General features: G+C 31.5%; 3 protein-coding genes across 3 annotated transcripts in view; 1 reads left to right on the top strand and 2 right to left on the bottom strand.

Annotated features, from left to right (window-relative positions):
• Nucleotides 1-846: 846 nt before the first annotated feature.
• On the bottom strand, nt 847-9,786 carry LOC139492239 (interleukin-1 receptor-associated kinase 1-binding protein 1-like). The gene is made up of 3 exons (XM_071280426.1): nt 9,433-9,786; nt 2,364-2,560; nt 847-1,538 (listed from the first exon to the last, which is right to left on the bottom strand). The coding sequence occupies exons 1-3, from the start codon at nt 9,718-9,720 to the stop codon at nt 1,274-1,276; spliced, it is 750 nt and encodes a 249-aa protein (XP_071136527.1). The 5' UTR covers nt 9,721-9,786; the 3' UTR covers nt 847-1,273.
• A 139-nt stretch (nt 9,787-9,925) lies between these two features.
• Nucleotides 9,926-16,611, top strand: LOC139492240 (protein jagunal homolog 1-like). The gene is made up of 2 exons (XM_071280427.1): nt 9,926-10,096; nt 12,731-16,611. Exons 1-2 carry the CDS (start codon nt 10,008-10,010, stop codon nt 13,215-13,217), a joined length of 576 nt encoding a protein of 191 aa, XP_071136528.1. The 5' UTR covers nt 9,926-10,007; the 3' UTR covers nt 13,218-16,611.
• A 4,550-nt stretch (nt 16,612-21,161) lies between these two features.
• LOC139492238 (eukaryotic translation initiation factor 2 subunit 3-like) overlaps nt 21,162-23,662 on the bottom strand; it is a 38,709-nt gene continuing 36,208 nt past the window's right edge. Inside the window, exon 13 of the mRNA XM_071280425.1 lies at nt 21,162-21,457. Within this exon, the coding sequence (XP_071136526.1) occupies nt 21,394-21,457 (64 nt within the window). The 3' untranslated portion in view covers nt 21,162-21,393. The remainder of the gene's footprint in view (nt 21,458-23,662) is intronic.

Below are 23,662 nucleotides of genomic sequence, written 5' to 3'. Positions count from 1 at the left end.
TATTACGTTAAAAAAGACATGAAATACGGAAGAATAATACATTATTATTACAAAATTGACAAAAGTAAAATTGACCAGAAACATCGTCCGCCATCTTTGGATATACGTAACTGCAGTTACGGAGATCACATTTACCCCAGTGATTTAGGACTATCAACATAATATACAATGTTTAGTAAAGAAGGCAAGGCATTTCAGGGTGAGTATTATTGTCCAAATTTTAATTTGGGGATGTTTTACTGTTATTATGATAATTTTAAATGGGTAATTTTATTGGTTTTTAACAGGGATGGGGAATATTACATGTTTTTATCTAAATTTTATTCTGCCCATTATATTTTTTCTATCAAATTTTTAAAAAGTATGTTGTTCATTCTTTATCAACGTTGTGATTACCTTGGCTATATAAGTCAGGCCATAGTCAAATCAGAGACTTTAAAACTGTTACTCCTAAAGGAAGAGGAAGGTGTCTTACTGTGGGCATTTGTCTTGGTGAACTAGACATTAAGGTTATATTTGGTATATGAGTTCCTTGCAACATCTTTGTGTATTGAATGATTGTAAGGTGTATATGTTAGTGGCATATTTCATTTAACCGTGACCTCATTTTCATGGTTCATTGGTTAAAATTAGGTTTTCGTAACTTTGTCAGATTATCAGATAGCAGTAAGTTAACTTTATTTGGTGTATGGAATGATTTTAAGGTGTATATGCTTGTCTTGCATAATTCATCTTATCATCTGTTAAGTTTAAAGACTATTATCATGCCCTGCTCCACAATTTGGCAAGGGAAGATTTATAATTAATGTTGGTTGATTCTGCAAACTTCATAGAAAAATATCAAGGTTTATAATATATCATTCATTTATTACATTATACATATCTAAAATAAAATGTATTACACAGACTATTTTCATTGTTCATAACAGCTATTTGTTACCAAAAATGTAATCACAACTAGTATTCTACTATAAATATATATCTCAGTTTTGTTTGACACTTTTCTGTAGCATTAATTGTCCTTAGATTGCGTTAATTTACCACATACTTCTGTCCATAGCTAAACAAATGCGTTATAAATCTACATATGCAGTAATATCTAGATAGATTATCTCCACTTTGTCATTAGTTATTTGAGTTTATGCAAATGTTATCCTCTGAAAATTTACTTCACTTCATGAGAAGGTCAATTACTTCTAAATGGTATTTGACATTTTCAATATATCTGTAAAAAAGTTATATCTGTATGTTGCTTCCACAAAATTCACAGTGACTAGCTTATTGTTTTCTTTTTAATTTTAGGTTTGAGTTCATATGTGACAAAAACTTTACTTGAGATAGAAATAGTGGCATTTTCCACTCTTTGTTGAACAGATTTTACAGATTCTATGTCTTCCAAAGTTTCATTAGATCCATTCCATTCTTTGTTTTCTTCTTCCCTGACACTGAGTGGCCTACCTACAGCCTGGTGTACAAGCCTTGCCATTTCCTGGGCTTTTTGTTTTGCATTGTGAATGGCAAGTAAACTGGCCTGCTGCCTAAAATTAATATATACAAAATGTTAATATTTTATTAAGAAATATTTCTCACAAAAATGGAACAATCTTTATGAAACATCATCATATTTATTTTCATAAAGTAGCAATAGGTTGTTGTCTGTTCATATTTGGAGGACAGGTCAATCCCTCTTATCTGCTTTTCTGATGATTTTAAAACAATATACATGTGAACAGACAAATTTTATCTCTCTTTTAAATCATCTGCAAAAAGATTTGTTCTTAATACATGACTCATCAGTCAAGAGTCTGTAACTCAGTAGTTATCTTTTGTTGATGTAGATCATATTTGTTTTTTTTTTATTGTTTTGTACATCTCTTTTTTTAATCAGGCGGCAAGTGTTCTAGTTTGAATTGTTTTACACTTGTCATTTTGGGCCTTTTCTAGCTTATTGTGTACTAAGGTTTTTGCTCATTGTTGAAGAATTGATGATGCACTATAGTTGTTAATATGTACATGTACCTTATTTGTTCTCTGGTGAATGGTTGTCTAATTGGCAATCCTACCACATCTTCTCATTTATTCATACTTAACTCCAAAACATATATTAAATGAACTCTAAAACATATACCGTAAGCGGCCGTGTGTAGTATGCATTTATGTATAGTCCCCACCTACTTTTTATCTCCTTAAAATCCAGAAAAAAAGTTTTGTAAAAAAAAAATCCATTGAAAGGGACCTATTCTTCATGTATTTTATAAAAAAAATAATTTTTGTTTTATTTATTTCATGAAAAATAATGAAATGGTAGAGCTTTTCATCAGGTAATTAATATTTGAAATGTAGACTGTTCATGTAGTTCATACCTTAAGTTGTGTAGCGTCTGTTGTGCATGACTAAATTGTGGTAAACAAACATTGACAGTTTCATCTAACTTTTCCACTAGTATGTTAGAAACAGTTTGACATTTATGTACTTCACAGAACATCACTTCTATAATTGTCTCTAGACTGTACATGCTGTCCACTCTTCTCATGTTCTTATACACTTTTATATCAGATTCCTTAAAAATATAAAAAATCAGCTATTTATAAAATTTAATTAATGTAACATGAAGCACTAGTGCAATTAAATTTAGCAAAATGAAATCAAAACATATAGCAATCAGCTACTGTAACATGAACATCTTGAAGCACAATAAGTTAAATAACTAGGAATCATTCATCAACTTTGCAATATGATACATCATATTATCCCCAGCATAGTATATTTCTAGGATGTGAAATATTGAATTCTGTAGATTATCCATGACGTTAGTTATTAAATATTTAATTCATTAACGATTTTGTCCTATTATGCCGATCATTTACACTCATTTCATTAAATGCATCACTCAGCTGCCTCATTTTCAAGGAATGGGAATGCTGACCTAGCTATGCAAATGACCCACGTTGACGTCACAACATCTATGACGTAACTCTCACAACATTGAACGCCAAATTTGACTCAATCCAGTTTCTCTGTCTCCGTATCAAAAACGTTTTATATTTGACTACCTGTAAGGTTCTACCAAAGGTAGTACCCTACACCCCGTAACAAATATGTAAAATTTCCAAATTTCAATAAAACTTTTTTAGATAATGAAACTAGAGGCTCTAAAGAGCCTGTGTCGCTCACCTTGGTATATGTGAATATTAAACAAAAGAAGCAGATAGATTCATGACAAAATTGTGTTTTGGTGATGGTGATGTGTTTGTACATCTTACTTTACTGAACATTCTTGCTGCTTACAATTATCTCTATCTATAATGAACTTGGCCCAGTAGTTTCAGTGGAAAATATAAGTAAAAATTTATGAAAATTGTTAAAAATTTACTATAAAGGACAATAACTCCTTAGGGGGTCAATTGACCATTTCAGTCATGTTGACATATTTGTAAATCTTACTTTTTTGAACATTATTGCTGTTTACAGGTTATCTCTATTTATAATAGTATTCAAGATAATAACCAAAAACCGCAAAATTTAAGGGCAGATAGATCTTGACCTGATGAACAATTTTACCCTCAGTCAGATTTGCTCTAAATGCTTTGGTTTTTGAGTTATAAGCCAAAAACTGCATTTTACCCCTATGTTCTATTTTTAGCTGTGGTGGCCATGTTGGCTGGATGACCAGGTCACCGGACACATTTTTTAAACTAGATACCCCAATGATGATTGTGGCCAAGTTTGGATTAATTTAGCCCAGTAGATAAAAGGAGAAGACTTTTGTAAAAGATTACTAAGATTTACGAAAAATGGTTAAAAATTTACTATAAAGGGCAATAACTCCTAAAGGGGTCAACTGACCATTTCGGTCATGTTGACTTACTTGTAAATTTTACTTTGCTGAACATTATTGCTGTTTACAGTTTATCTCTATCTATAATAATATTCAAGATAATAAACCAACACAGTAAAATTTCCTCAAAATTACCAATTCAGGGGCAGCAACCTAACAACCGATTATCTGATTCATCTGAAAATTCCAGGGCAGATAGATCTTGACCTGATAAACAATTATATATCATGTCAGATTTGCTCTAAATGCTTTGGTTTTTGAGTTATAAGCCAAAAACCGCATTTTACCCCTATGTTCTATTTTTAGCCATGGCGGCCATCTTGGTTGGTTGACAGGGTCAGCGGACACATTTTTTAAACTAGATATCCCAATGATGATTTTGGTCAAGTTTGTTAAAATTTAGCCTGGTAGTTTCAGAGGAGAAAAAAAAAAAAAGTTAACGACGATGGACGCAGGACGACGACAACACCGGATGCCAAGTGATGGGAAAAGCTCACCATGCCCTAAAAAACGTTGTTTTCACGTTACACTTTGTACCTGAATGTCCATAAAACTCGCCCGATTCGGACTAAGACCGGGGATAAATATGTTATCTACGTTCATATCCGTAGATAACTTATAATGTTACACTTAACCCTTTCCTCCATAATGATCCCTTTTGACGCCACCCCCTTTACTCCATAATGACGCCTGTGTAGTACCTCAGTTGAAACACTTTTACTATGAAATGTCTGCATCAGACTTAATAACAATTGTATCCAATATGAAAAGGATATTCATAACAATATCAGACTTAAATTTATTTGATGAAATATTTGTTTTCCGCATTGCATTAATACTTTAAAGTATATTTCAATCATTTTATTGAAAAGTCCTATAAGTATGCAAAAAATAAAAATCCATGGAGGAAAGGGTTAACTCACGAAGTACAATAACTTTATAATCAGGAGTCAGTTCACTCGGTTCCACAAAAAACTTACAATTAAGATTGATCCAACGTCATGAAACAGTTCAGTATATTATAGAACACCAATGTACCTACATGTAGTTCAGCTGCATTTCCATTCCTTTTACAGTGACTTGACTGTTAGTGTTGCTCTCCACCAATTGCAACTCATTCAAAATTCTTACCAAATTGCAATTTGTTTTATAAAATCAAATTGTTCAACTAGTCAGAAATTTGAACTAACTGCTGTAGGAAAGTCAAGTCATGAAAGTGCAAGGTGATAAAATAAAACATACTTACAATCCTATAAGACTTTAACTCCACTTTAATGATGTTGTTACAAAATCAGTCTGTCAGTTTGTATAGGTATATTATAGTCATTTCCATGCTGAAGGAACTGTCGTTATTTTGAATTGCTATAGAAATGTCCAAACTAAGCTTTCATATAGTTTTTCTTTCTAAAAGTATTCTATTTTCATAAGAATCAGACATTATGTGAATTAAAACATTTTATATTTAGTAAAATATGTGTAAAATTGCAATATGTTTGTAGGAAGTTTCCATGGGGAGACCAGGGGAGATAATCATTTTTTCTTTCAAAAGTCTTTACTCAAAAGAATAATATTTTAGGTTATCTCCCCATGGAAATTTATCAATAGCATACATATTGTTATTTCACACATATTTTACTGAATATATGATGTTTTATTTAAAATGATATCTGATTCTTATGAATATACTTTTAGAAAGAAAAACTATATGAAAGCTTAGTTTGGACATTTTTATAGCAATTCAAAATAATAACAGTTCCTTCAGCATGGAAATGACTATAATATACCTTTACAAATTTTTAACCAATAGACTAATTTTGTCACTCACAACTACAGGATTGTAAGTATGTTTTATTTTATTACTGTGACTTGACTGTTAGTGTTGCTCTCCACCTATTGCAACTGATTAAAAATTCTGACCAAATTGCAATTTGTTTTATAAAACCAAACTGTTCAACTGGTCAGAAATTTGAACAAACTGCTGTAGAGAATCACAGTCAAGTTGTGAAAGTGCAAGGTGATAAAATAAAAATATACTTACAATCCTATAAGACTTTAACTCCACCTTAATGTTGATGTGAAAATTTAGTCTATCAGTTTGTTTAGATATGTTATAGTCATTTTCATGCTAAAGGTGAAATGTAATTTTGAATTGCTATAAAAATTTCCAAACTAAGTTTTCATATAGTTTTTCTTTCGAAAAGACTTCTTTATTCACAAGAATCATACATTATGTGAATTAAAACATTTCATATTCATTAAAATATGTGTGAAATTACAATATGTTTGTAGGAAGTTTCCATGTAACCCGAATAATTCAGTCGTTATATTCCACTGATCTACGAAGGCTACATTAACGCCTGAACGTCTTCCTCGATCAAGACCGTCAACCGGAATTTTCACACCGCTTAGCAATATGGGAATTTTGATTTAAATTGGCAGCTAAAGAAGGAGGAGTTCCGGATGTTAAATGATGTTAAATGATGTAAACTGATGTTAATTGTTGTTAATTTATTATTATCGGATTTGTGTTAATTGAACACACGTGTTTGGTAAGACAATTACAAGAGAGTTGTGCAGACTCATTATCCTGATCGCCACTGATTGGCTCTCTCACAGAGAGCAGGCAACGAGGTCAATGATCATAAGGAGTTCAAGCCCTCGAGTGGGAGAAAATTGGACACGGAAAGGGCTTGAACTATTCGAGTTAGTTTCCATGGGGAGATAGTCATTTTTACTTTCAAAAAGTCTTTATTCAAAAGAATAATGTTTCATGTTATCTCCCCATGGAAACTTATCAATAAAGTATTGTTATTTCACAGATATTTTAATGAATATATGATGTTTTAATTCAAATGATGTCTGATTCTTATAAATATAGAAGACCTTTCAAAAGAAAAATTATATGAAAGCATAGTTTGGACATTTTTATAGCTATTCAAAATTACATTTCACCTTTCGCATGGTAATGACTTTAATAAATCTATACAAACTGTTAGACTGATTTTGTCACAACAACATTAAAGTGGAGTTAAAGTCTAATAAAGATAAAAAAAAGAAGTCTCATAGGTTAGTAAGTATATTTTATTTTATCACCTTGCACTTTCACATTTAGACTGAACAGTTTGTTCAAAATTTTAACCAGTTGAACAGTTTGACTTTATAAAACAAATTGCAATTTGGTCAGAATTTGAATGAGTTGCAATAGTCGGATAGCAACACTAACAGTCAAGTCACTGTAATAAAGATAAAAAAAAACCTTAAAGTATGTTTTATTTTATCACCTTGCACTTTCACATTTTGACTGAACAATGTGTTCAATATTCTGACCAGTTGAACAATTCGGTTTAATAAAACAAATTGCAATTGTTAAAATTTTAAATGAGTTGCAATTGGTGGAGAGCAACACTAACAGTCAAGTCACTGTAACATGTTTAAATATACAATTTCTTGGTTGATTTTGACTTGGCTGAACTGGTGATTTGGTGGAAATGAACTATTGCCAATTGATTATTGGTTGCTTAATGTCCAGTGGCAAATATTTCATACATGTTTAGGATGAGAACAAGTTAACAATGAAAATAATAGGTAGGTCTTGTAATAGAGGCCATCTAGGATGATGGTTGGGGAAAATTGGACTGCCACTTGAAAATGAGGGTATATTGGATAGGGACAGAAATTTGGCCTTGCTACAGGCCACCTGCAAGGGTTCTTAACAGGCAAAGAGCATGGCACTCTCTTTACATGAGGCATTGGATTTAACGTCCCCACTCCAAGCACTCTGACCGGACATGGCTGCAAACTTGATACATTCAACACAGCCAAACAGACGCCCAACTTTGAAACATGTTTTACTGTAGGTTGGAAGAAGACAAAGTGACCATATGTCTATTCCCCAGGTATACATTGTAGGGTCAATTTGCCCTAATAACATGTTCGCCCTGGGTCTGTTCACCCTAAGTTCGTTCGCCCATAGAGTCTTGTTTGCTCTACTAAAAAATATTAATATTCAGGTCATTGAAGTTGAATAAACTTAATCAGATATTTCTATTGTATATATTCTTGAAATTTATGGAAACATCATGGAATTATTTAAAAGTTTATGGCTTGTTTAAAATATTTTTTATTGTTGAATGACAAAATAATTCGGATCACTGATTATTGTGGAATCCATGACAAATCGCCCCACTTTCTAAAAAAACGCCCCACTCTTGTTTACCAACTCGCCCCACTTATGAAAAGGGTAAACTCCCATTGCAAATAGGTATGATAACAAGCCCCCTTATGAAAAGGGTTAAAATCCCGCTGAAATACGGTCTGTCAACTGGCCCCACTCATGACAAATAGATAAACCACTTATAAAAAAGATTCAATCCCCTGCCCACGTCAATACCTTTGAAAACCTTAGTGAAGTGCTATGAAATCAAATTGCTGTTAAAAACTATGTTTTTGCAATAAAGTTATATATATAAATGTTAATCACGCATCAATTGTGTGATTATGATACAATTAACAGGTTTCTTTTCAATTGTTATACAAATAACTAAGCTTACAAGTATAAAGTTATTCTCCAATAATGATCGATACGAAAATGTATTTGCAATTATATTTTAAGAATGTTAAAAAAGTTTAATAAATTGCGTTTTTTTTGGTGTATTCTGTGTAGATTACAAAAATCTAAATAAGTTTTCATTTAAGTGCGGCTAGTTAGACGGTAGATCTGAAAATTGTATATAGAAGTAGATTTTTCCTTTTTTCAATAAGTGGGGCGAGTTGACAGGGGAAAAATTAACTTGAGGCGATTTTTTTTTTTTTAAAAGTGGGGCGAGTTGGTTAACCAGGTTGGGGCGATTTTTTAATTTTTTTAATAGTGGGGAGTTTGTGAAAAAGTGGGGCGATTTGGTGTGGGGCGTTTTGCCAGTGGCAGGCCTGGGGCCATTACATTGCAATGTAATGCATTACATTACAATTACTTTTACAATTACTGGCCCAGTGGGGCGATTTGTCCTGCTTCCTTATTGTGATACAATGTATAAACATGTACATGTACTTGTCTTTTGATGGATTAATAATAAAAACAAATGTTTTGTTTTGATAAAATATTCAGCCTGAAATTAATAAAAACAATGATGTACGGACTGTAAATCATGAAACAGATTTACAAGTTCATTTATTTATACTCTGAGACTAGTCTTAGTTATACTGCATACAGACATGTACATTCGTGATTGACTGAATACAATTATTTTGTTAAAAATATCAATAATGATAAATACATTGTATTCCAGTATTCTACTCTGCAAATCAAAGGGAAAATGATAAATTGATTGCGGCAATATAAATATTCTGCCAATTTTCAACAAACATATTTTGTTCAAATATTTACAATTGTGAGACTAGACAATTAGTAAAAAAATAAATCTGACAGGGTGGTAGACCCTGGGCAAAAAGGTATCAGGCCGAACAGGTACTTGGGTGAAAATGAACCAGGGCAAGCACACCTGGATTTATTCCCCAGTCACCCTTGGGGGTGTCTAGAAGTAGTTACAGTAAAGTTCTGTTAGCTCCAATAAAATTTAAACTGAATATGGACAAACCTTTATTGAATGATTGTGTAAGGTTTGAAGTACATAATCAAATCTCCTTTTAACGCTGCTTTTTGCTTCTTCAACGTCATTTTTCTCTGATACGATCTTAATCACCAGCTTGCATCGATCTGGCGGGTGTGTGACTTCCCCTATGGCAGAAACTTGAATCTGTCTGTCAATTAATTTAACATCAGTAAGAGGATAGATATTCTCGTCATCCATGTCGTGTGGATGTTTTTGTAATCTTGGTGAACGCATAAGTGATCCATACACTTTGGATGGTGTATACTGGTTCATGATTTTTGCTTAAAATTTGTTTGTTTACCGTCGAGACATGTTTAAAGTCGCTTAAGTGCAAAATAAAAAAGAGGTTTATGAGAAACTTGATCGGGTTGTTATTTTTGAGTATACCGGAAAATGAAATTAGATAAAATGTAAACAAAAAAAAAACCAATGTTACCAAAATTTTTTGTAATTGGGGAAAAATATTTATAACACAATTATTTTCAAGTACTCAAGCGATAACTTAACTTCATATTTGATTTGTGTCAGGCTGTTCCGAATAATTAACACGTTTAGCCGAAATGGCAACCAAATATGGTTCTAGACCAACTGGTACAGATGGGAGTGACTTTTGGCACAGGGAGAGTGTCGCTTACAGACACAAAATGAGGTATAACAACACGATTTAGTCGTAGCAAACAACGCTTTCAACCAAACAGCCGGTACTTCAACTGGGTTGACTTTGCTTGGCCTCGACACCGCCTGTTGTACATTCAACAGACAAATATATCTTTTATAAGTCAGTTTCCACCTTATTGAACGAGCAATACAGAATTTAAATTATTTGTAGAACAATAAATGAATGAGACAAGCCACTAATAAAAATGGATATATATTTGTTTAGCATGTTTCATGCAATGACCCAAATTATTGCATATGTATTTAAACTTATCAAAGTTATTTTGAGTTCTGGCAGAGTTAACATCTGTAATATTCATACATGTTACATGTATATTGTTTATTGTATATAATAGCAGTAATTAGTATGCACTCTCCCCAGATGTGAATATTGAGTGTATAGTCTACAGAACATACACATTAAAATACTGGCATCTTGACAGTTGTCATGTGTATATACATTTGTGCTTATAATGCTAATTGTTCTTAGATATTGATTGAAAATATGTTTATTTCCAAATGGTAAGCTAAAATGATGAATGCAATACAGCTTAAAAAGCTAATTACATTAGTACTAACATTCTTAAATTTAAAATAGAATTCACATGAATAAAATGTTCATGGGTTCTTGTTACTGATCATCAGTATTTATTGATAATTTTATTTTCATCAAAGCAGCTTTTTATCATTATATCAGTGTTTATATTGAACAGATCACATGCACTTTTATTTTAGTGAAATCATGTATTGTATTTCATCTCTTTAGAAGATGATTTTTTACTTAGATAAATCAAATCAATGAGTGATAGATTTCTCCTAGAAGAAATTTAAAAGTCCCATCTAGGTTATACATGTATGAGAAGGAGAGAGGATGAAAGACGATAATTAATACACATAAAATGTTACCGACTTCTCTGCAAGTGGTTGTTAATTAGTTGAGATTGACTCTGTCACAGAGGGAGATATTTTTTCTAATTTCATACCAGAGTAAGAACGGAAACACCCAATGTGTCATAAACTGACCGGATATACAATTATTGGCATGTTAAAGAATAAGATTTTTTTGTGATATTTTTACTATGTAATTTAAAATCAAAATTTTATGTTAAAAGTGAATTTATTATCACAAAAAATGAAACGAATATCTGTCTCATTGCCCTCAATGTTAATATCAACAGAAAGCACTTTTACGTTGTTCTTGATAAATTTCTCTATGTTTCAATTGCAAATATTCCTTCCGGTCGTTACGGGTCACCATAGCTAAAGTACTTTGCATATTCGTATATTTTCTATGATTATTACCTGCCAATTCTCATCAACAGAAATTGAAAGTGAAATGAAAATCTTTGTTTTAAGCAATGTAGTGTTGAATAAAAATCCCACGCTCACTTTCCTTTAAACCCTCATAACTTTGTCATTTCTTTATCTTTTTTCACGGTAGACAGACGATTGATTTTGAAATTGCTCGTCCGATCTTTTTCGATTTTTTTCCATATCATAAACACCTATACACTGCATTGTTACCAAAAATACACCTGAACTTTAATGACCCAGTCACTGATAACAATAACATGACATATGCGATTTATCTGATAGCCACAATTGCTCGCGGTAACACCCCGGTACATCAGAGGGCCATGTCAAGTGGGTGATACACATGTTGGTTTCTTTATATTTTTATTATTTTTCTCTGATCGAACTGCTATCCTGGGGATGCTAATTTTGTATAGAGCAGAGTGTTCACTCTTCTTCTCATATAACGTCCTTGTCCCAGTGAATAAACTTCACAGAAAACAATAGTTATTGTATTTATTTCATGGGGGAAAAAGATAACTGACACAAATTTGAATAGATTGAAAAATAATAGATATGACTTTAATTTGGTTCACGATAAAAAGAACATCCATTTACCAAGTGATAAAAATAAACAATTTTGCATCCAATTTCTGACAATGTTTAGATTGTTTATCTTTAGAATATTTAGGAGTATAACAGGGGAAATAACTCAATAAAATGGTGTTTTTTTAACCTATGCAAGGGTATTCTCTCAGGCTGAGATTATTGAAGTTTTATTTTAATACAGTTTAAGCTTTAATTTGAGAATCGAGTTGTAAAAGTAAATTGAGCCAATGCAAGTGATTACAGAGGATCTGAAGGTTTTTTGGACAGAAGTGATCTTTTGGTCAAGTAAATGTTCACCATCATGACCATTACTAATACAGTCAGTACTTTGTAAACATAAATATTGTATGTGTTCCCCAAAAATGCCATAAAAAACTTTTGAAACCTCGATCAAGTACACGTATGCAAATTAATTCACACATGTGCTAATTTGATACCATAACTTTGATTACTGGTAGACCATTTTTGTTGGGGTTGTGGGGCTCCATCCATATATTGATTATCGTACCGGTACGATAATGACACGTTGTTACACACAATTGAATTCCTCATTTAAACAGTGCCGGTGACATTTTGCAATGGCGTATAACAAACACACCTTATATCATATGACATCATTTTCACAAAAAAATGAAAAATCAAAATGATGTCTGAAATCATTCAGTTTTAATTATTTTACTTAAAGTCTTGCACATAAAAAAATACATTCATTTATACTTTTCAGTTCCATAAACAAAGCCAGATTGAAAATGGATTTAATGTTGCAAATTGTTCTATGTGTTCTGATGACAGTTAGAATCCTTCCAGCTTTAGTTTCATTTGTTGGTGTTGGACCAGTTAAACAGTTACGAAAATGGGATCTGCCTGCTCCAAGACCTTGGGAATACATGTGGAGCATCAGCATCATAGCAGCAGTATTAGGACTTCTATCAATTCCTAAAAATGAAGGTTTTCTGTTAAAGCAGTACATGATCGGAACAGTTGTATTTGGACTTTTACCAATCATTTATGGCATTGTTGACCAAATAGATGATTTATATGCATATTTAAATGAAAAAAGATGGAGTGCCCAGTTTTTTGGATATCCAGCTGTAATTGTATGGTTTATGTTTTTAACGGCTGCTATACAGCTACATGGATTTGGACTTTATTTTTCAATGCAACTTTTGAAATCCTGGAAGATAAACAGAACAGACAAAAAGTTGCGTTAACATTGGCACAGTTTTAGAATATATTAAGTTACATTTGTATAGAAGGTTTTACAAGCTATGTGCCATTTAGATATCTCTGAATGATCTTTTTTACCGTGAATGTTAATTACAAAAAGTTTCTTTTTCAAAGTTTTAAACATACATGTATTGTATTTAAAGGGGCACTAGCTGTCAAATTCATGTTCACCGATTTTTATCAAATTCTCATATCTGATTTATAACAATGTAAAACATATATCCAAACTATTAAAAGTCTAAATTAGCAAATAACATTGGCTTGAAAATACGTAGTTTCATTTCATGTGTAATTTTAATAGTCAAGACACCATCTACGGTAATTAACTATCGAGTTGACCTTAAAAATCATCCGAAAACCATATAAACGATGTAAACATAAATATAGATATAAATAGATTAAGCAAACTCGTGCTGTAATTTTTTTTTAGGTCTATTTAATTTCATATTATAGATGAAATATAAATGTTTTTCTTGTTTTTACCTGTATAAGAAAGATTTTTGTATATCAAATCAGTCAATCAAATGATTTACCTTTGTTTCACTTTCAATGTTGACATTTTTTACCTTTAAATAACTTCACACATACAATTCACATGTTATCCATCTCAAGCTAAGGGGTTAAATTGAAGGTCACATGAATACAGATTCAATGAGGTCGAATTATTGACTTGCAAGTGAATAATTCATAAACAATGTTTTTTGGCTTATTTTGGCCAAATTGAACCATATTGGCTGCTTAAAGCAAATTATTGAGCAAAAAAAATAATATATTAGATTTTTCATATACATGTATCTTGTAGCTAGTGCCCCCTTAATGTTTGTTCACAAAGTAAAATGTACAAAATAAAAAAATGGTTAACTGTTGTCCTATGTCTCAGGAGGGACAACATTAAAGTTTATGTTTTTAGTAATCTGCAGAAAATAATGACATAACCTGTTAAACCCTCAAACTGTTGTACAAATGTCATTTATACTATTCCAATTATTTATATTTAAGCACACCTAACTCCTTTATACAGATCTACGCATTTATTTTATGAACTTCATTAAAGTATTCCAGTTATTTTTTGTTTACATATTTATGTACTTACATGTAGTTATTTGTTTATTTAAAATTTGAATGTATAATTTTTTTTCATGGAACTATGGGTTATATACATGTTGTAACATATATGTGGAATATACAGATGAACATTGACTTGATCCTCATATGACAATTTAACTGTACTTATTGTAATTTGTAAAGGTGGCAATTTGTTCTTTTTAAAACAAGCAATTTGTAATTTATAAATTTTGTAATTTGTAATTTGAAAAATTAGCAGTCAATACATGTAGCATGTTTATACGCAGTGATTTTGCTAGTGCTTGTCATTTACGAAACTGTTTTCAAAATGACAAAAGTATTTCAAATCAAATCTTGGTCCCTTGCTGTTACCTCAAATAAAGTTGATTTTCATCTTGTGCAACAGTGACTAAAGCCCTAAAAATCCTAGCTGAAACCCTGTTATACATTGTATTCTGTTTTTTTTTCATAATTTGAGAGCTTTCTTATACAAAATGTACATGTATATAATCTTAAGTTTCTGAAATTTCATAAATATTTGCTATTAAGGATTATGTACCCTTGTGTTGATTCAATGCTAAACATATGGAAATTTTATAGAAAATCCACACCATTTATCCTTGTTCTCTCATATTTGGCAATTTGATAAATGATAGATATAGGATTATTGCATGCAGTGCTAGCATTGATTTCCTTAAAACAAGTTTATTAATGTAGCTATTGGTTAAAACAAATAAACATACATGTATGACTTAAGTACACCTTTTAGGGTGCGCTCGACTTTGGTGACTCAGCACAAGGTATTTTGGAATTTACAGGTTAGGTAGAACTTTTTGTAAAAAATAAACACTAGCACATCATAGAAAAGCAAGTGAGTGATCTATGTTTCAAATTTTATAACAAAAATCTCTGTATTTAAGGCTGTGGATTTTCTATAAAAATCTTGGTTTATTTGCCACAAAGTACTCTTTTTCTATTAAATGCAATGAAACAGTAAATAATAATGCTTTACATCAAGTTTTTCCTTGGTACATGTACAGAGTAGTCTATCTCTATTATTCATTATATCTGTAGTTTAGATACAATTGAGATTTGAAAAGTTCGTACAAAAATGGCTACAGAAGGGGTCATAAATCTTAATAAAATATGAAGCCCTTGTATCGAATACATCGGTTGTCCAATTTTGTAGTAAAAACTTGATTTCTGCAGTTTGGGACAATGTCTTCCAATTTTTGCTATCTATTTTCATGACTTTGTTTTTCTGGTAAAATATCAAAGTTTGGTCCTAAATGTGTTATCTTTTGCTATCATATTGTTAGTCTATATTTTGGGGGAGATAATTTGAGCAAAAGTGTATAATGTTATATGTACATTGTAGATGTATCTACTTCATTTAAATGCTAAATAGGCAAGTTTGTCACAGTGAACCATAAAACAGTTCATCACAGATACCATTTATGTCATAATGAATGAAACGACTTATTTAAAGTAAAAAGAACCTGAATTTCTGGTATTATGGAAATTTAAATGAGATGACAGAAAGGAAATTTAAATGAGATGATAGAGTTGTGTATATTTGTTTTGTTTTTATTTTCCAGGAGTTCCCATTTGTTGATTGATTTTGTCATACTTTTTTGTACATGTAACATGATTTGGTGCATATCATTTGTTCTATCAGAACCAGTTAAAACTATCTTTCTAAAAAAAATGGCACTTGCGCTGCATAATAGCTGAATTTCTAATAAGAGGTGTTCCTGTTAATGTCACTGCATGTAGAAAACATTTCTGCAAATTACATATCTGAAGATTTAAATAAACTAGTGGATTTCATCAAAAAAAGAAAGTCAGTAAATATATATACTAGTACTGGTACAAATATTTTCTAATATTTTAGTTCCTAGTTATATTATTGACATTTTTGAAAAAGATGTCTTAGTGCTATGTTTTAGTAAAAGTGTTCATACCACTTGTAATTACTTTTCCCAGTTAAATAAGTGTGAACAAAATAATAATTTTGCTGTTGATTGTAGGTATTGTAAATTTGTTATATAAATTGCATTTTTTGTAATGCATAGAGAAAAGGTGTATTGTTTTAAATGTGTGAAATTCATATTTATTTCCTACGATTTTGTATGTTGTCTATGTGTGAGGTGATATTACAATCAAAATTATTTTGCTCATTGTTTACCATTGTGGAAGCAGTATTACTGTCATAAAAATAAAACCAATGAAAGGAATGTTATTTGTGCAATATAAAGCCACTGCCATTATGTGGAGGGTACTGTTGATTTTCAATTAAAATTATTCAATATTCATGGACTTTTCTATATAAACCCATTATTTAGTATTCAAACTTCTATTATTGACCACGACTTTTGAGCTCTCCTGGCCCAAAGAGCTGTACAAGCTATTTCAACCATGTCATAAACTTTTTCTAAGATCTTCTTTAATACTAGTGGTTACTCAACCATACTTTGTATAAATGATCATTGTGGTATCAAGTATAAAGTTTGTGTTTTTTATTTCAATCAGTCAACAAACATAGCCACCATGGTGAAAAAATCCTTATCAATTAAGATTGGAGTCTAGTGCACCTGCTCCATGCAGAATTTGAACTCACAACCTCAGTGTTGACTGGCTAGTGATACCAGTTTGACTTCTTAAACAACTGTGCCACCGAGATCCCTTATGACAGTGGAAAACTTTGTACATGTATAACAAATACTTTTAGAGAGTAAATCCTTTAGATAAATCATAACCTATAATTACAACTTGACTGAAATCATCAAATGATCTCTTGTAAGCGTTACTACCCTTGAAAGATGATTTTTTTATAACAATATTTTTGTATGTTTCTTATACGACATTTTGACTGTACAATTATTATACCCCCCGCTTTAAAAAAGTGGTGGTATAGTATACTGTTTGACCTCCATCCATCAGTCCGTCTGTCCCATGAATATTGTTCTTTGCATTTCTTGGGAACTACAATACAAGGATTTCTGAAATTTGGTTTCAGGGTTTATATAAGTCAGCTATACCGTGTGATGCATTTTCAGATTCATCACTCAACAACTTCCTATTTACCAAACACTTACATATTTTTACACTTTAAGACTATCCACTTGCAGTGCGGGTATCATCAGTGAGCTACTGCTCACAGTTTCACTTGTTCTATCAACCAAACATAACTTTTGCCTTTCCCTATCAGAGAAACTAGTGTATCCAAGATACTGTTCTAACCATGAAGACTTATTGGTGAAATAAGAATGAGGTCAAAGTCACAGGAACCTTGTCTGACTGTTTGTTTTCCTTGCAATGATTCAATTTTCCAAATAAACATACTTGTTTGTAACTCATTAACCATGAAATTGGTTTTGTGATAGGAAATATAAAAAAGATGTAGTATAATTGCCAATGAAACAACTGTCCACAAGAGATCAAAATGACACAGACATTAACAACTATAGGTCATCGTACGGCCTTCAACAATGAGCAAAGCCCATACCGCATAGTCAGCTATAAAAGGCCCAGATAAGACAATGTAAAACAATTCAAATGAGAAAACTAACGGCCTTATTTATACAAAAAAATGAACCAAAAAACAAATATGTAACACATTAACAAACAACAACCACTGAATTACAGGCTCCTGACTTGGGACAGGCACATACATAAATAATGTGGCTGGGTTAAAGTCTTTTGTATATACATGGTAACAATAATACACTTGCATGACATAAGAATAGATTTTTGTCTAACATGACCATTGAACTGATTTGTCCTTTACTCTCATTTATTGATCCCGGTCATATTTGTGCTGTTAGATCTATTTTCTGTATCACCTGTGATAGTTTACAAGACTTCTTATCTACAGCACCAATCAAAATTTCCTTTTTTAAAAGTCCTCTAAAATTGACTCCTTGTGATGTCTGACGTTACAAAATTTACTTCAATTCCCAAACATTACCTATTACAAAGATCATATTTCAGTAAAATAAATGTGGAATGTATCCATAGGACACAGATGATGCCCCTGTTTGCACATAACCATAATAAAGTGACATAACTCAAGAACCCTTACAGTGACTCTACCCACAAACATACTTAGTGTAAACATATTTTATTAATCAAATTCATGTTAAGTAATGTACACAAATTGGCATTTACATAATGATACAAGTGAATAATTAATAGGATCCAGAAACAAGATGTTGGCTTATATTAAACCGACTTACTTGACCTGAGTATTGTGGTAACATTGTTTATAAGTTTCGTTAAAATTTGATTGAGGCAAACTTATAGGTTAAATAATTTTTGGCATTTTTTGCAATGGTATCATGTAGTCTGCGTTGTCATTCGATGACACATTTAGTTTCCGGACAATAGCTTTTGTTTTAGTGAATGGATCTCTATAAATTTTTACCGGAAGGTTCAATAGCATAAAGGAAGGTTGGGATTGATTTTGGGGGTTATGGTCCCAATAGTGTTGGAATAAGGGGCCTAAATAAGCAATTTGTAGTTTTCAAACAATAACGTGCGTTTAAGTGTATGAATCTCTGAAATTATACCACAAGTTTCCATACCATGAAGGAATGATTAGTATTGACTTTGGGGTTTTTTGCTCAACTTTATATGGAATTAGGGGCAAAAGGGCCAAAAAAGGGGGAAAACTATGTTTTTCTGGTCAATGGACAATTAAGACAATTTAAAAGCAGTTTAAGGGAGGTAATTCAAAAACCTTTAACATACAATTGTTTGTTATGTTCTGATTTACCTTCCTAACACTATTTGTAATTTATGTATAAAGAATTGTCAGATTTTGGACTAATTGCAAAAAAAGGGGGATGGTAGCAGTTCTTAATTTTATTTTCCAAATTTTTGAAAAGTTTAAAGAAGAAATCTTTAATTGCACAATATTGCGCAATAGATTTGTAAGATCTTGACATTTGATTTGTGTCAGAAACTCATATTATGTCAACAATTTGATCACAATCCAAATTCAGAGCTGTATCAAGCTTGAATGTTGTGTTCATACTTGCCCCTACTGTTCAGGGTTCAACCTCTGCGGTCATATAAAGCTGCGCCCTGCGGAACACCTGGTTCCATTTGTAAAGGGGCACTACTCTAGAACAGAAAAGTGGAGCCACCAAAATTCATAAGAGAGCAACTGCAGAAATGTCTCACCTTCTTTACTAATCATTGATACTTTGTTGATAGTCCTAAATATAAAGCTTTATTAGAACTGTCACATAAACTGTCACATAAACTTAACAAAAGAAAACTAAACATTGACCAATGAACCATGAAAATGAGATCAAGGTCAAATGAACCATGTCAGGCAGACATGTACAGCTAACAATTCTTCCATACAACAAATATAGTTGACCTATTGCTTATACTTTAAGAAAAACAGACCAAAACACAAAAACTGAACACTTAGAAATGAATCATGAAAATGAGGTCAAGGTCAAATAAAACATGCATAACTGACATAAAGATCATAAAATATGTCCATACACCAAATATAGTTGACCTATTGCATATAGTGATAGAAAAAAGGACTAAAACTCAAAAACAACTTTGACCACTGAACCATGAAAATGAGATCAAGGTCAGATGACACATGCCAGTTGGACACACCCAATATAGTAGACCTATTACATACAGTATAAGGAAAATAGTCCAAAACACAAAAAAACTTAACTTAACTAAAACCACTGAACCATGAAAATCAGGTCAAGGTAACGTGAAAACTGTCTGATGGGCATTAGGACCTTGCATGGTATGCACATAACAAATATATATAAAAAAGAAGATGTGGTATGATTGCCAATGAGATAACTGTCCACAAGAGACCAAGATGACACAGAAATTAACAACAATAGTTATCCTATCTCTTATAATGAGAGAGAATAAAACATTACAAAAAATTACAACTGAACCATGAAAATGATGTCAAGGACATTGGACATGTGACTTACAGAAACTTCATAACATGAGGCTTCTATATACAAAGTATGAATTATCCGTGTCTTGCACCTTCTAAAATATAAAGCTTTTAAGAAGTAAGCTAATGCTGGAACGCTATCCCTGTTGAGCTTGCTGTGACAAAAGTCGCAGGCTCAACAAAAATTGATCCCAGTTTTGTGGTAATAAGCATTGTGTACAAGATTCTTAACATTTGGTTGAGGCATATGCAAGTTAAATAATGGAAACGAGAAATGCAGTAATTTGTCCATTTGTAAAGGGGCATAAATCTAGAAAGGTAATAGTGACGCCACCCATATTCAGACTCGATTTGTGTTTAGTTGTAATAAGAGTTGTGTATAAGTTTCATTACATTCGGTTGAAGCAAACTCAAGTTTAAAGAATGGAAAACAATTTAGGGATGTACAGATGAACAAGGGTAAACAATTTTTTTTTTTTTTAAAGATGCAATGTGTATCAATTCAATACTTATTGACTTACAAATTGCTGATATAACAAGAGTGCACATGCTTTGTCTTGCCTGTTTTACTTAACATTGAGTTCATGTTGAATTTTGTTATATGAAGGCTTTACTAGAAGTATCACACAAACTTAACATTTATATCAATATTTTTTTAATATGGTGTCAAGGTCAGATGACTTGTAAGTTACCAATAAAAGAGCAGAGTATCAATGTCCTGGTGTTTCACATATTTGATCTATATATAAGATACAAGGATAATAGCTAATGAATCACTTTTTTTTTTAAAAGAGATGAAGGCTTCAGACCAAATGCAATGTGATTTCCATTATAATTCATATTTCCAAGGGATTTAACTCGTAAAAAATATCATATACTGGGACTTCCATCACAGGCGACACAAAAAACATAATTTATAAATAACCTAGTTTATTTCACATGTATTTAACAACATGAAGTGAATTTATACAAATAAATCTTTAGTCATTTATCAAATTTAACAATTTAGCCCGTTCACATTATTTCAATTAACTTTATACGGGTACATTGTATCTATAAATTAATGTCTGTATGGTAATAAGAAATGCCAAGTTTTGTACAAAGGTAACATAGTTAAAAGATGTTCAGTAAATTGTGTCCCTTGTTTAGTCATCCTGGCTGACAGGATCTATCTTAATACCGCTTCTGATTTGTCCCCAACCAATCAATCTGAAAAGAAAGAAGAATAAAACATTTAATTCCTACATCTAATCCTTTTAAGTAGTGGACAGTTATAGAAATTTTTCCACAATATCTGAGTTAATAAGCAGACTACACAAAATACGTCGGATCGTCGGACAAATCCGGTGAATAATGGATTGGTCTGGTGAAATTTTGTTGAATTCCAGTCCGAATGTCCGGTGTTTTTTTTCATGGATTTTTCTAACATTCTAGCAAAATTGCCAAACGATCTCAAATTCATTTTCATCTTTATTATTCATCACAGTGATGTTTATTTTGTTCAACCACTAGCTTTATGCCGAAAATCGCCAACCAGTAATGTGTAAATCCGGGTAAAAACATATCTGACTGTCAAAAACAACAATGGCTGTCATCATTGGCTCAACCAGATATGTAAATTAAACGGTTAAAACCAGATCAGATTCTGGAAATGGATAAGGATAATTCCTGGTTTGCCGATTAAATACAATAAATGAATAAAAATCACAAAATTCAGCTATGAAATATAAACACTAGAATTGAAAACCAAAAGTTATATTAAAAAGAAAGAAAAAACAGGAAATAATATTTTATACAAAAACTCTATATTATGTTAAGTTCACAAACATTGTTAAAATCCAATAAAATGGGACATTACTCTTCACTGAAATGCATTCAAGCAATTGTGCACAACTTTCATAACAATATACATTCTTGTTACATCATTTTGTTTTTGTGCATTTTTGGGAGGAGTAGGGCACAACAAAGTCATATGCTTGTTGGTTTTTTTTCCGGATAATATACAATTAGATGTAAAAATAAACAGCTGCGCCATGAGCGCATGATACTCCCGACGTCTTGTGTGGAAGTTTTATGCAATAATCATAAATAGTTTCTGAGAAAGTTTTAAGCAATTACCATTTATTGCTTTTGAGACATGGCGGGACATGTGAAATCTCCCCACCCTGTTTTTTTTTTACAAATATCACTAAAATAAAATTTTGAATCAAACCAAAAACTATACAGATCTTTAGATTAATATAACAAAGAAGTGTGTAAAGTTTTAAGCAATAATCATAAATCGTTTTTGAGATACGGCGCGACTTGTAAAAAACCCTCCCTCTTTTTTACAAAATACTCAATAACTCAAAAATGAAATTTTGAATCATCACCAAAAAGTATACAGATATTAAGATTAATATAACTAAGAAGTGTGTAAAGTCTTAAGCAATAATCAAGAATCGTTTTTGAGATACCAGTGTTCTCCCCAGAAATTTTGGATAGCATCACATTTTGCGTAAATAAAAACAACTGTATTTTTTTTAATTTCGTTTGTCGCGTCGCGTTGATGCTCTATTTCCTTCATATGTTTTAGTTTATATTGTTCAATTCATAACTGAGAATACAATTAAACTATAACCACAAAAACAGTTGGTTCAGTTTATGTTTTCTTTATTCATTTATAGTTACAGAATTATTTTTTTCCTCTTGTGCCAAATAAAAATAAATATGTGGTTTCAGTTACCCAACAATAAGTCAAATGAATGAATGGTTCATTATAGATCAACCTGTATATATACAAAACTAAATATCTAGTACACAAAATTAACTATTTTTTATAGTATATCAAGTAAAGATTTAATTTAAAAACTTTTTTTTATCATGTTTATGAAATTCATTGTTTCATGGCACTTAATGAATTAGTTCCAGTTGTTTCTTATTTTTACATTAAAATGATATGTATTTTTAACAAAGATATCTAACAAATAGTCTGTTAAAGCGTAGTTTTCTCTCTTGGAATGTTTTTTCTGTCTACTGTCCATCTGTTGTCATTATCGTGAAAATGCGGATTTTTGTCATATCTGGTCCGGTTCTGATCCGTGGTTTACACAAAAATGTGCAATGGCGGCCGTAGAAAAATTTACGAAAATGAGTCCGAGAATAAACATTGTTGACAAGAGATTGTGAATGAATAAGACGCTTTTAATGCATTAAATGGATTAAACATAAACTTAAGCCAGTTAGGATAACTTTTTAAAGAAGTATTAAACCTATTTTAGCTCTAAACCAAAATTCTCGCTCTCGTATTATCAGAAGAGAAAGAAAGTAATTTTTGGAGAGATTCACAAATAAACGACCTTTTAAAAAAAATAAAAAAATCGTTTCAATCTTTGAAGTTTCGTAATAAAAAACGTAGATTTCAAATTGTTTTGT

This window comes from Mytilus edulis, chromosome 10, assembly GCF_963676685.1.
Source record: "Mytilus edulis chromosome 10, xbMytEdul2.2, whole genome shotgun sequence".
Taxonomy (NCBI): Eukaryota; Metazoa; Mollusca; class Bivalvia; order Mytilida; family Mytilidae; genus Mytilus; species Mytilus edulis.
The sequence above is the reverse complement of the archived record's forward strand: the minus strand, read 5'-3'. Positions and strand labels throughout refer to the sequence as shown.